The sequence below is a fragment of the Salvelinus alpinus genome, chromosome 23 (genome assembly GCF_045679555.1).
Source record: "Salvelinus alpinus chromosome 23, SLU_Salpinus.1, whole genome shotgun sequence".
NCBI classification, from domain to species: Eukaryota; Metazoa; Chordata; class Actinopteri; order Salmoniformes; family Salmonidae; genus Salvelinus; species Salvelinus alpinus.
The window spans coordinates 17,549,857-17,563,603 of NC_092108.1; the positions used below are offsets into that span (position 1 = coordinate 17,549,857).

The following is a 13,747-nucleotide window of genomic DNA, read 5'->3' on the forward strand; positions in this document are numbered from 1 at the left end:
CATCCTGCCTCAGCAAAGCCATCCGGCGGTGCATCTTAATGCAGGCGTTGGCTAGGTTCATGGCAGGCGGATTCACACTATGTACAGTTGCCTAATTATATAGGCAGAATATTTCTGATGTACCAAGATGACAGCTCATCTTCCCTCATCTAGGTTACCCGGCCATGTGTCATATGAGAAATGGACATACTGCTGCATTAGCTCATGCTACATGTAGTTAGCTTTCACACATAGGCCTAGTAGACAGTCATGTAATGATAGAATGACCTTCGCTGGTCTATTGAGAGCTCTATATGGCAATGAGTTTAGCTGCCAGTACCATGCCTCATTTAGTTTGCTATGACGACGTCAGGTGTGGTCAATAGCCTACATGTTGCCGTCTTTGCTGGCTACTTGATATAAAGAACCTTGCATACAGCTGCAGGTGGATGGCTGGATTATACTGCTTGACCCCCTAGAGTCGATTTCTGAAGCCCCTTAGAAATCCAATTAGCAAAATAATAACAAATCCCCATCAAAATCAATACTACCTTGGATGTGTGCTTAGTTGCAATCAAACCAAGTCATTAAAGTCTGTCGGTGGTCTGAGTACTTGGAGGAACTGTAATACAGAAACCAGCTATACTCAGAATGTACACAGTTTGTATTGGTGTGTATTCTCGGAAATGTTTTTATTCTACTGAAAATGTTATATGAATACCTGAATTCCTTTCTTCCTCAGTGTTATATATGTGCAACATATAACATTGTGGGTGCTATACCGTTTTGATTTGAAGTGACTTAGAGGATTCTGGCATGTATTTTGAAGAATTTTGCCATAGCCCCTACCACTCCCATTGTTTCACCAGCAGTGATGCTAATGTGGAGTTAGTAAAAAAAGAACACTAAATCATATTTTGTGTCAATGTCTCTTAGGATCACTTTTAAAAGTGAATTGAACAACCTTTTGTCAATAAAATGTATTGTTGAATTTGTGTACTGCCCCTTTAAATGGCAGTCATTTTTACCACATTAATATGACAACATTGATATTTACTTCAAAATTCTGAAAACTAAATTATACTTTAATCAAATGATGGTAAATATGATTTTTGTACTAAGATGGATTGAACTCAAGCTGCACATTATATTAAGGAAAAACATTGTTTTCTTTTTGAGAAAAAATAACAGTTTGTTTAGGGCATTTTATATCAGATAACATTCATTACATTTCTAAATAATTATATATTGAAAATAAATAAGTTTAACACATTTCGCTATGATTGTTGCTTTTTCCAATAGTTTCTCCTTGGGGTCAAGATGACCCTTGTTGGTAATCGATATAAGGAAAATGTGTTGGTAGATTAAGGGTTCATGGAGATATGGCAGTGCCCTTCAGGTAAGGAGTTATTCGCCGTCACTAAACCCTCAGCAGCATCCAGGCCAGGGCCATGAGGCCCAGAGAAGAGCACATTGTGGAGGCTCCCGACGCTGGACGGCCCTGGGTCGTCACCACCCAGTCGTTGCCAGGCTGGATGTTCCTGAAGACGTTGGTCATCAAGGCAGAGGTGGAGTTGTGGTCAATGTGCAATGTTGTGCTGAAGAGATCAATCTGAGGGGAGAAGGTTAATGAATTACTGGATCATAGACATAAGTGTGACATCAGGTTGGTCCAATGGCTTTACCCACTGGGCACAAACGTCAGTTAAACATCTAGTTTTAGTTGAGCTGCCAAGTAACGTGAATTGAACTAAACTTTGAGGCAATTGCTCTCCAAGAAAATACATAAATAGATGACAAAAACAACAGCTTTAAGGCATGTCATTGCATTTCGGTTAAACATGTGATTAAAATAAGAAATGTATTAAATATGTGTACATATGCCGTACATCCTGCTGCATGAATTTTCCTGCACAGCATGACATGCTAACTTTTAGTGTAAAGTTTTTAAAAAAGGCTCCTAAAGTTTGTAATCGCCACGTTAAATTATCCGACTTGATTTGCCCTAACAAAAAATGTAGCAATCCCTATAAAAAAAAGTCCTTTAATTATAATCCACATAACAATCCATATTTCCTTTTGCTGCAAGTATTTCCTGCTGTTTGAAACTGGCTCAAATTAAGATACGGGATCTGTATGTTCGTGACTTCTTGAAGAGCCAATTAATACATCACAATCTCTTTTGTTGTACCACCCCAGATGAAAGATCATGTTTGGTAATATTTTTTATCATTATTTTTATAATGTTTCAAAAGCAGAATTGATAAGGAATGGATCCTGCACTTAAAGATATTAAAATACAGTCCATGTTTCTTGTCGGAGGCATGTTCATTTTCTGCTCAGTAGAAATGGTGTTCAGTTTCTGGTGAAATTGTTGCACAAACTCACCAAATCCTGGCTGACTTTGATCGGGTCCTTGAACACGGTCCAAACCACAGCCTCATTGCAATTTGGAGTGGTCAGGGAGCCAAGGTAACGGTAGTATTTGGTACGGTCCACCCCTTCCAGGAGCTCATCCAATGAAATAGCATGAGTAATGTTTACAATATCATCTTGAGGAAGAGAGAAAGAAACAACGTATATGAAATTATATGCAACTGAAATTGAACAAGAAATTACTCATTTTGAATTCAAAGAAAAAATCATTCCAGACTTTATTTTGAGAAAGTATATCTTGATCAGATCAGAACCAGTTAAATCTCTCCTCTCACCTTTTAGTGTGATGGTGGCCAAGTATGATGTCAGAGTATTCCATGCTGCTGGGGAACCAGTTGCATTACCCGGCATGGCCTGTTTGAAGAACAAAGACTTTAGTCATAAAAAAACAGCAATAAAACATTTAAATGCTAATCTACTGTGGAAAAATGGATGCAATTTCTAGGAAGGTTAAAGCATCCACTCACCTCTATGAAGAATCCAAGAGCAGCAAGTCCCGTGCTGTCTGTAACGGCCGTGGTCGTGTTACCGTTGTGCGAAGACTTTGCATTTACTATGTGCAACTGAAAGGGGAAGCATAACAGTTGATGTAAAAAGTTATCTAAATCCATTGGACAATTCAAATGTTGTAATGATACATTTAAAAAGGTGGACTACAATCTGCCATATGTACAGCTGTTCAAGGGTCATTTAAATTAATGACATATATGCCCAATGATTCTTGAGGAATAGAACTTATAAATGCCTCATGAGCTCAGTACAACAGTCGGATTATTGCACCATTTATGAATTTGAGAGAGGTTACGTCTCCCCATCTGTCAGCTTTCTAGTAAACCAAGTAGCAGGGATGCAGTTTGGCTGGAGGGGAATTAATTCAGACTGGACTAAGGCTAAATGAAGACCTTGACATTGATCCATTGCAGTGTGTTATATGTGCATCAGTATGAGAAGTGACACCCCATGTGACATGGGCTACATTCAGATTCTTAACCCTTCTCCCAAAGTGTACTAATACACTTCCACACATGCATTTAAAAGTAATGGATTAGTGCTTGCAATATGGTGGAAACTCCCTCCAGCCATGCTTGCACAAATCTTTGAAGGGGGGGGTGGGGGGGGGGGTGGATGAGGGGACACTTCTGGAGAAGGTTAGAGAATCGGAATGCAGCAATGTTGCGTTGAACCTCCCATACCTCCATGGGGTAGCGTGTTCCATCCACTGTGTGCTCCGACCCAGGTACTGAGGTACCGTTCCCCCAGTGGAGGTGAAACTGCAGGCTGTCATAGGCCTCAGACAGTGCCCCACCTGTAACCTGGACTCCACTCCTCAGCTCCACTTTGACTGAAAGAAAGAGAGGAGGAACAAAACAGAGGAATTGGTTACATTTTGCACATAAGGGTTCCTGGTTTGGTTCATACATTATCCTCAAGTGGGACTTTGTGTGTATGGATTGAGAAGGCAAGGCATCCATCCATTCTCCTCACCAGTTTTGCCAGTGTTCTTGATATTCTTCATCGTAGCGTTGTCTCCGTATTTGGTGAAAGTGAAGGAAGTCAGGGTTTCATCGCCCACTGCCAATGCAGAGACGATGTTGATGGGAGACTGACGGGATCCATTACAATGTTCACTGACAATGGTGGACCAAGTAGTGTCATCTTAACATGGAATCAATCATACCATGGTGTCAATGTACCATTGTTTTATGAGGGTCATATAATATGCTAATACATCAATTCTATAGTCTATTATCCACTGCCATCACAATCACTTCAATTTGTGAATACAAATTACACTGTAACCAGGAGGTAAAACCAATACTTACCACAACTAGGATCATGGTAACACCACACTGTTAAAATTGAAGAAGGGAAGAAGTTATGCAGAGTCACAACATTGATAGAAGAGTCACAGTCCAACATAATAATGGAATAATCACTTACAACCGCCTGCAGCACTGTATGTAGTGGGGACAAAGAGTGTCGCAACGATAACCACAAGTCGATTCATCTGAAAGCGAGATAAAGACAATCATGAATGGAGAGACCACTAAAGCACCGACCAACACGAGACGTCCATGCACGTAGAAAAGTGGTTGAAATTTCGTCAGTCCGCCCTGGTCTTAATTTCAACATCCACAACGTCCACAAACGTAGACATCTATGATTGGTTCCGATTTGGTCGAATCCGTACTGGCCTTGATTTGACCAAAATATAGGCATTGATATTTCACAAGTTTGGACTCTACTCTACTGTACTCTACTATGCTCTACTGTACTGTGCTGTCCAAACTTGTGAAACATGGACATCTATGATTGATTCAGATTCTGTCCAGACCGACCAAATTTGGTCTTGTTTGGGGGCGGAGCTCATTATAATACCCAGTGTGCTTTGAACATGTTAATTGTTATATATTGGTCATTTAGAAGACACTCTTATCCAAAGTGACTTATAGACACTTACAGTGACTTACAGACACTTACAGGACAAAACAGAGATGCTTGTTCTAGGTCCCAAGAAACAAAGAGATCTTCTGTTGAATCTGACAGTTAATCTTGATTGTTGTAAAGTCGTCTCAAATAAAACTGTGAAGGACCTCGGCGTTACTCTGGACCCTGATCTCTCTTTTGACGAACATATCAAGACTGATTCAAGGACAGCTTTTTTCCATCTACGTAACATTGCAAAAATCAGAAACTTTCTGTCCAAGAATGATGCAGAAAAATGTATCCATGCTTTTGTTACTTCTAGGTTAGACTATTGCAATGCTCTACTTTCCGGCTACCCGGATAAAGCACTAAATAAACTTCAGTTAGTGCTAAATACGGCTGCTAGAATCCTGACTAGAACCAAAAAATTTGATCATATTACTCCAGTGCTAGCCTCCCTACACTGAATTCCTGTTAAGGCAAAGGCTGAATTAAAGGTTTTACTGCTAACCTACAAAGCATTACATGGGCTTGCTCCTACCTATCTTTCCGATTTGGTCCTGCCGTACATACCTACACGTACGCTACGGTCACAAGACGCAGGCCTCCTAATTGTCCCTAGAATTTCTAAGCAAACAGCTGGAGGCAGGGCTTTCTCTTATAGATCTCCATTTTTATGGAATGGTCTGCCTACCCATGTGAGAGACGCAGACTCGGTCTCAACCTTTAAGTCTTTACTGAAGACTCATCTCTTCAGTGCGTCATATGATTGAGTGTAGTCTGGCCCAGGAGTGTGAACGTGAACGGAAAGGCTCTGGAGCAACGATCCTCCCTTGCCGTCTCTGCCTGGCTGGTTCCCCTCTCTCCACTGGGATTCTTTGCCTCTAACCCTATTACAGGGGCTGAGTCACTGGCTTACTGGTGCTCTTTCATGCCGTCCCTAGGAGGGGTGCGTCACATGAGTGGGTTGAGTCACTGACGTGATCTTCCTGTCTGGGTTGGCGCCCCCCCCCCCCTTGGGTTGTGCCGTGGCGGAGATCTTTGTGGGCTATACTCGGCCTTGTCTCAGGATGGTAAGTTGGTGGTTGAAGATATCCCTCTAGTGGTGTGGGGGCTGTGCTTTGGCAAAGTGGGTGGGGTTATATTCTTCCTGTTTGGCCCTGTCCGGGTGTATCATCAGATGGGGCCACAGTGTCTCCTGACCCCTCCTGTCTCAGCCTCCAGTATTTATGCTGCAGTAGTTTATGTGTCGCGGGGCTAGGGTCAGTTTGTTATATCTGGAGTACTTCTCCTGTATTATCCGGTGTCCTGTGTGAATTTAAGTATGCTCTCTCTAATCCTCTCTTTCTCTCTTTCTTTCTCTCTCTCGGAGTACCTGAGCCCTAGGACCATGCCTCAGGACTACCTGGCATGATGACTCCTTGCTGTCCCCAGTCCACCTGGCCGTGCTGCTGCTCCAGTTTCAACTGTTCTGCCTGCGGCTATGGAACCCTGACCTGTTCACCGGACGTGCTACCTGTCCCAGACCTGCTGCTTTCAACTCTCTAGAGACAGCAGAAGCGGTAGAGATACTCTTAATGATCGGCTATGAAAAGATACTGACATTTACTCCTGAGGTGCTGACTTGCTGCACCCTCGACAACTACTGTGATTATTATTATTTGACCATGCTGGTCATTTATGAACATTTGAACATCTTGGCCATGTTCTGTTATAATCTCCACCCGGCACAGCCAGAAGAGGACTGGCCACCCCTCATAGCCTGGTTCCTCTCTAGGTTTCTTCCTAGGTTTTGGCCTTTCTAGGGAGTTTTTCCTAGCCACCGTGCTTCTACACCTGCATTGCTTACTGTTTGGGGATTTAGGCTGGGTTTCTGTACAGCACTTTGAGATATCAGCTGATGTAAGAAGGGCTATATAAATACATTTGGTTTGATTTGACAGTCGGTGTATTCAACTAAGGTAGATAAACAACCACATACAATATCACAGTCATAGTGAGTAGTAGGGGTGTTTACCCCGGTGTCCTGGCTACAGATGTAAGATCTTCATTTGACCCAGATAGGATTTTTACATACCAAATAACCACATCATATGTTATAGCAATCTGTCATTCGATGACAGTCTTTGACATGGCACGCAGCCATTGGTTAATGCATGCAACATCTAAGCAGGGGAACGCGACCAAAATGTATTTTGGGAAAGGCTGGCATTAAAACTCCACTTTTTTCTGTTGTTGGATATCTGTCAGGTTCTCCAGCAACACTGAATCCTTTTTGTTTTCTTTGTGTATCCAAGAAGCAAACATGAGTAAATAGACATGTATTTTGTTTGACAGTTTTCACTGATGCGGGTGAATATTTTGAGTTGCTTCACGATTGTTTGTAAACCTATATACGGCTCCCGGAGCACATTTTCCTTTGTTATGTTGCCGGGTAAAGTATCGAGCTGATTACTCCGTTTCCTATGTCTTTTATTTCTGAATTAATTCTGTTAATTAGAGCTAATCTTTTCTGGTCTGAGTTAGGAAATTAGTTAGAATGAATTATGTCATGTTGAAACTACCGGGATGAATTCTGATTGTTTGCCATTATTGAATAGTGACTATCTTTATGATTTGATTTATGCATTATGGCATTTTATTTATTATTGTTTGTTCTCAGATTTTCATTCAAGCACACAATGAATCAATTAAAACTCAACCAGACTGAGACTAACCAACTCAGTTTCCTTCCTTCTGCCAAACCATCTTAGTTTGGTTCACCTGTTCACCAATTTCTTCTCCTGGCCTAACCAGTCCCCCTGGCCTAACCAGTCACCCGAGTGCCAACACTAATTTTTAGAAACGTTTCTGTAACCGTTGTTGAAGTGTTCTGTTGGTTCTTCAGAACTTTGCACATGACCACTGACAGTTCTGATGTTTTTGATAAGTGCAAGTGACAGATGGCAGAAATTCTAAATATTCCATAGGCCTACTGCAATCTTTTATTCCACACTAAAAATCCTATATTAATTGGAAATGTTACTTTTGAACATGCACATAATGCTTTCTTCGTTGACATGTAGATATAAGTGATTAAGTATGGCTGAAATTTGGCCATAGAAACGTCCGGAAAATTATTTTAAACATCAATAAACAATGTATTTTCATACCCCAACCTCACACTCTTTGCAATTCATACCTTGGTAAATTACTAGGAAGCATGAAAACAAAAGAAATGAATAGTCACTGACTTCCCATCACATGATTTGGCATAAATGCAGTGAAACAGCTGTAACTTCTTAGCCTAGCCTAGTCAATGAGATGTGTGCCATTTCAAACATGTCATATCTTAAAAGCAGGGCATATTGTTCCATAAATGTATATGTCTGTGAGCATCAATGCCAGAATCATCTTACCTTAAAGCCGTACCTGTCTTTACCTGTCAGTCCTGTGCGCTCAGCCTCCCATCCTTCCTCTTTATATTCAGTGGCACACCTCAACTAGAAATAATAAACACACCTCCGCTTTTCACTCAGCCGGTGAGTTTCAAGTTGTGTGTTCAAAATTGTGTAATACTGTAAAAATAACGCCCATTTGGAAAGCAGAAGGTCAGGTGAGCTTTGCCAGGAAAATGTATGCAGTACCCGTGACAATGACAATAATGAAAGATTAACTTGTACCGTAAGAACAATGAAACAGTGCAGCTTTAGCAAACTCCAAAATCTTGGTGTGTTAGAACACTCAGCCCTTGCCTCCCAGATAGCTGTGCCCCACTCCCGAGCCCGACCAGTAAGGAGTGATATGACGTAAGCGATCCGAGCTCTCTCTCTTGAGTATGTGTTGGGCTGGAGAGAGAACACAATATCACACTGGGTGAGAAAGGAGCGACACTCAGTGGGCTGCCCAGAGTAACATGGTGGGTTATTAACCCTAGGTTCCGGAGACTCGGAAGACCAGGAAGTAGCTGGTGGCACTAGACGAAGACTCTGAAACTGTCCTGAGAGGTCGGAGACCTGAGCGTCCAGGGTCTCAACGGCATGACGAGCAGCAGACAATTCCTGCTCGTGTCTGCCGAGCATTGCTCCCTGGAACTCGACGGCAGTGTTGCGAGAATCCGTAGTCGCTGGGTCCATTCTTGGTCGGATCCTTCTGTTATGCTGATGAATGAGGACCCAAAAGCGACTTTATAGAAACAGAGTCTTTATTCCAGTCTTAAACAAAACACGATACTCCTGGATATTATCTTAGGTAAATCCAAAACAGGAAAACTGAAATCCTCTCGTCAGTAGAGAGGAACGACTGGAGACGCGACCACAGACTGCAGGTCGCTTCGGGAAGGCACAGGCCGTAGCTGACATAGACACCTGCTCACACGCAGCATCTGAAGAAGGCAAAAACACGACAGGGCGGAACAAGGACACAGAACAGCAAACATCAAACAAGGATCCGACAAGGACAGAAGCGGAAAACAGAGGGAGAAATAGGGACTCTAATCAGAGGGCAAAATAGGGGACAGGTGTGAAAGAGTAAATGAGGTAGTTAGGAGAATGAGGAACAGCTGGGAGCAGGAACGGAACGATAGAGAGAGAGAGCGAGAGAGGGAGAGAGGGAGGGTGAGAGAGAGGGATAGAAAGAGGGAAAGAACCTAATAAGACCAGCAGAGGGAAACGAATAGAAGGGAAGCACAGGGACAAGACATGATAATCAATGACAAAACATGACACTTGGTTTCAGAGTAGTCCTCATAGTGACCCAGTCAACCTAAATAAAGTGACATGATTTGACAGTAGGCTATTTGGACTGAAGTTCATCATAGTGTTTTAAACAATACAACAGCTTCAGACAAAATACATCCAAAATTGAACTTTATTTGCCACCTGACATAGAAACAAACTGCATAGATGAACAGATAGATTGGGGGAATCTCTTCACACTCCTTGACTCGTTTGAATAAAAGGATGTTTGCTCTTTTCAGAAGAAAAACTGTCCTGCTTCAAAAGAAGTGTTCATCCTTCCTCCTTTCCAGCCTTTCTGACTTCACTAAAATTCAAACCCTGTTTATGTGTTAAATGCTCTACAACAAAGCGTTCTTAGTGTCCAACAAGCTTTCTCTACTCTTTTAACCTCGTTCTGAACACCTCCAAAACAAGGTCATGTGGTTTGGTAAGATGAATGCCCATCTTCCCATAGGTGTGATTACTACCTCTGAGGGTTTAGAGCTTGAGGTAGTCACCTCATACAAGTACTTGGGAGTATGGCTAGACGGTACACTGTCCTCTCTGCACATATCAAAGCTGCAGGCTAAAGTTAAATCTAGACTTGGTTTCCTCTATCGCATTCACTCCTCTTTCACCCCAGCTGCCAAACTAACCCTGATTCAGATGACCATCCTGCCCATGCAAGATTATGGAGACATACTTTATCGATCGGCAGGTAAGGGTGCTCTCGAGCGGCTCGATGTTCTTTACCATTTGGCCATCAGATTTGCCACCAATGCTCCTTATAGGACACATCACTGCACTCTATACTCTTCTGTAAACTGGTCATCTCTGTATACCCGTCGCAAGACTCACTGGTTGATGCTTATTTATAAAACCCTCTTAGGCCTCACTCCCCCCTAGCTGAGATTTCTACTGCAGCCATCATCCTCCACTACAACACCCGTTCTGCCAGTCACATTCTGTTAAAGGTCCCCAAAGCACACACATCCCTGGGTCGCTCCTCTTTTCAGTTCGCTGCAGCTAGCGACTGGAACGAGCTGCAAAAAACACTCAAACTGGACAGTTTTATCTCAATCTCTTCATTCAAAGACTCAATCATGGACACTCTAACTGACAGTTGTGGCTGCTTTGTGTGATGTATTGTTGTCTCTACCTTCTTTCCCTTTGGGCTGTTGTCTGTGCCCAATAATGTTTGTACCATGTTTTGTGTTGCTACCATGTTGTGTTGCTACCATGTTGTTGTTATGTTGTGTTGCTACCGTGCTGTGTTGTCATGTGTTACTGCCTTGCTATGTTGTTGTCTTAGGTCTCTCTTTATGTAGTGTTGTGTTGTCTCTCTTGTTGTGATGTGTATTTTGTCCTATATTTATATTTATTTATTTATTTATTTTAATCCCAGGCCCCTGTCCCCGCAGGATGCCTTTTGCCTTTTTCCAGGCCGTCATTGTAATTGAGAATTTGTTCTTAACTGACTTGCCTAGTTAAATAAAGGTTAAATAAATACAAATAAATAAATACGTCCCTGCCTGTAAGAGACGTTATGCTGAAATACTGAAATTCCCACAAAAGAACGTTGTTTCATAACTTTCTCTGAAATATTTGAGAACATTCCCAATGTCAAGCCAGTTGCAGAATGTTCCTAGAACATTACAATAATTGAAACTAAATGTTTAGAACTTTTAGTAAACCTGTTAAAGTAATGAAACACCAAGAAAATCATGTTTTTCTGTGCTGAGAATTCTGAGAATGTTCCAAATCCAAGCAACTATTCTGCACCTTTACTAGAAAGTTGTGGGAAGGTTGTACTCAAAATAACGATAGGACAACCACGCTCTCACCAAACTCTGATAAATATTTGGTTCTCAGAACGTTATGTCCAAGCTTGGTTGTCTCCACCTTTTCCATTCAAGTGCGACCTACAATACACACTGATATGAACTGTGGGAATAATAAAAATAACAAAGTATTGAATAGAAGCAAGGAAACCCAGGCAGACACCATTATGTGCCAATTGAATCAATCATCCCTGAGATTTTTATGAGAAAACTGGTTCCCGCGGAGATTTGTAGATCCCGTTGAAGATGCATGTCAATACGTTGGCAAATATAGCCCCAGGTTACGGAGTTTGCTACCAATGATGACTGTAAACTAAGCCAGAACATGACGTCAATAAAAAATGTCAATGTACTTGAGAGGTATGATTGATAAATTCATTGTAGTGTTGTCAATACATTGGCCATAGTGACTGGTCATTTTTCTGTGTTGTAGCTTGGCTGACAAAACTCACATAGTACACAGTGAGGGAGAGCGGTGACACACTGATCTGGACAGGAGTCCGCTGTTAGTGCAGTATTCATGCAGAATTTAGCTTGAGCTTTGATTGGTTCTCTCAACAACAACAACAAAAATCCTGTGGGCTTGAGACCTCTCGTTGTATGGATTTGAAAAGCCAACAGTTGTATTGGAAGGGTGCAGTGCTCGGGGGCTGTGTGGCTGTCCATTTGGGTTGTGAGTGAGAAGACACAGAGGAGAAACAGCTCCAAGTTTGTTGTCAGCCAGACAGACTACCAGTGTCATGCTCTACTTCTAAAAAAAATCTGAAATTTCGCCTGGAATGTACATGTGACAGTCAAGAGAATGTGACAAATAGATTGAGATTAGGATTGAGATAAGGGAGAGTAAGAAAGTAAGTAAGTAAGTAACTTCTCCTCTCTGACGTTGGATAGTCAGTGTCTAACTTGTGAAGATACTCACATTCCATGGCATTGATTATCAGGTTTATCTGCTTTGTGGGAAGAGGAGGAGGAGGGTCAGCATTCCTGGAACACTGGGGGCAGCACTGGTGTACACTATCCTGCCGTGAAGGGACTGCTAGCCGTGGTAGATGTCGTGGTAGCCTGTGTGGGGGGGGACATCTTCATCTAACACAGAGATAAAAAGACAATGAGAGCGAGACAGATGCAGGTAGAGAGAGAGAGGGGCAGCTGCAGGATCATTGCCAATAGTAACTCCCATAAATACCAGTACCATTACATTTAATTTTTGTGTTGGCCTATTGCAGAAACCTTTGCCTATTATGTGATAACTTTAAAAGAAGGAGGTAGAGGAAGAAGGTTAATGAAAACGACAGAGACGCAGGTTGACGTTTATTGTCATGAATCTTGCCCTGGAAGCAGAATTGAGTGATTTCTGTTTGATGGGCCAGCTGCAAAGTCAAAATTAGCAACAGTACATTGTAAATATTAATTATAACAAAAATTTGCGTTTTGATCTTAATTTAAAGTTAGAGTTAGCCATTGGGGTTAGCAGTGTGGTTAAGGTTAGGGTTAAGATTACACACTGAGTACACACGTCAATTCAATGTCTATTCCACATTGGTTCCACAACGTTGATGCAACCAGTGTGTGCTCAGTGAGTAGGATTAGTTTTCAAATCTGATTTTATGACTTTGTGGCTGTGCCAGCTTGTGACCAATCTGCAAAGCTGCCTCCAGAACAAGATTCATGATGAAAAACTCTAACTTGCAAACAAGCCGGGGTGAGACAGACGTGCAGAGAATTTCTAAATGATATGATCAGTTTAAGCACATGCAATGTAATGTAATGCAGAAGAGAAATCCGAGGGATCATGTACACTGCAGGGAGTTGTGTAAGATACCACCACCCTCATGTGGTTTTCATTGTACCTGACGCACACATACGGAACAGCCCACTGGGCACAAACTGATTGAATCAACATTGTTTCAATATCATTTTTCAACGTTTTGTGAAGTGGAAAATACTAATTGGATTTGAAAAAAAATATCAACGTAAACTGTTGTTATGAGGGTGAAATTTCAACCACAAGATAATTTCTTCATCAAATCAAAATGTATTTGTCACATGCTTCGTAGACAACCGGTGTAGACTAACAGTGAAATGCTAACTGACGGGTTATTTTCCAACAATGCAGAAAAAAATAGCATTAGTGACACGAGGTATAAATATACTGTGAATAACGAATAACGATAAAAACATCTTTATCTACACAGTGTGTGTGTGGCGTCAGAATGAATGTATGCGCTTGCTACAGTATGTGTGTGTGGGCATACAGTATGTAGCGTGTGTATGTGTACAGTGCATTCGGAAAGTATTCAGACACCTTGACTTTTTCCACATTTTGTTAAGTTATAGCCTTATTCTAAAATCGATTAAATAGTTTTC

General features: G+C 41.7%; 1 protein-coding gene across 1 annotated transcript; it reads right to left on the minus strand.

Moving 5' to 3' along the window:
* Positions 1-1,043: 1,043 nt before the first annotated feature.
* LOC139550375 (carbonic anhydrase 4-like) lies at positions 1,044-8,297 on the minus strand. Its single transcript, XM_071361239.1, has 9 exons — positions 8,241-8,297; positions 4,357-4,423; positions 4,239-4,265; positions 3,901-4,071; positions 3,609-3,757; positions 2,883-2,978; positions 2,691-2,769; positions 2,368-2,531; positions 1,044-1,591 (listed from the first exon to the last, which is right to left on the minus strand). Exons 2-9 carry the CDS (start codon positions 4,421-4,423, stop codon positions 1,400-1,402), a joined length of 945 nt encoding a protein of 314 aa, XP_071217340.1. The 5' UTR covers positions 8,241-8,297; the 3' UTR covers positions 1,044-1,399.
* Between the last annotated feature and the right edge of the window lie 5,450 nt (positions 8,298-13,747).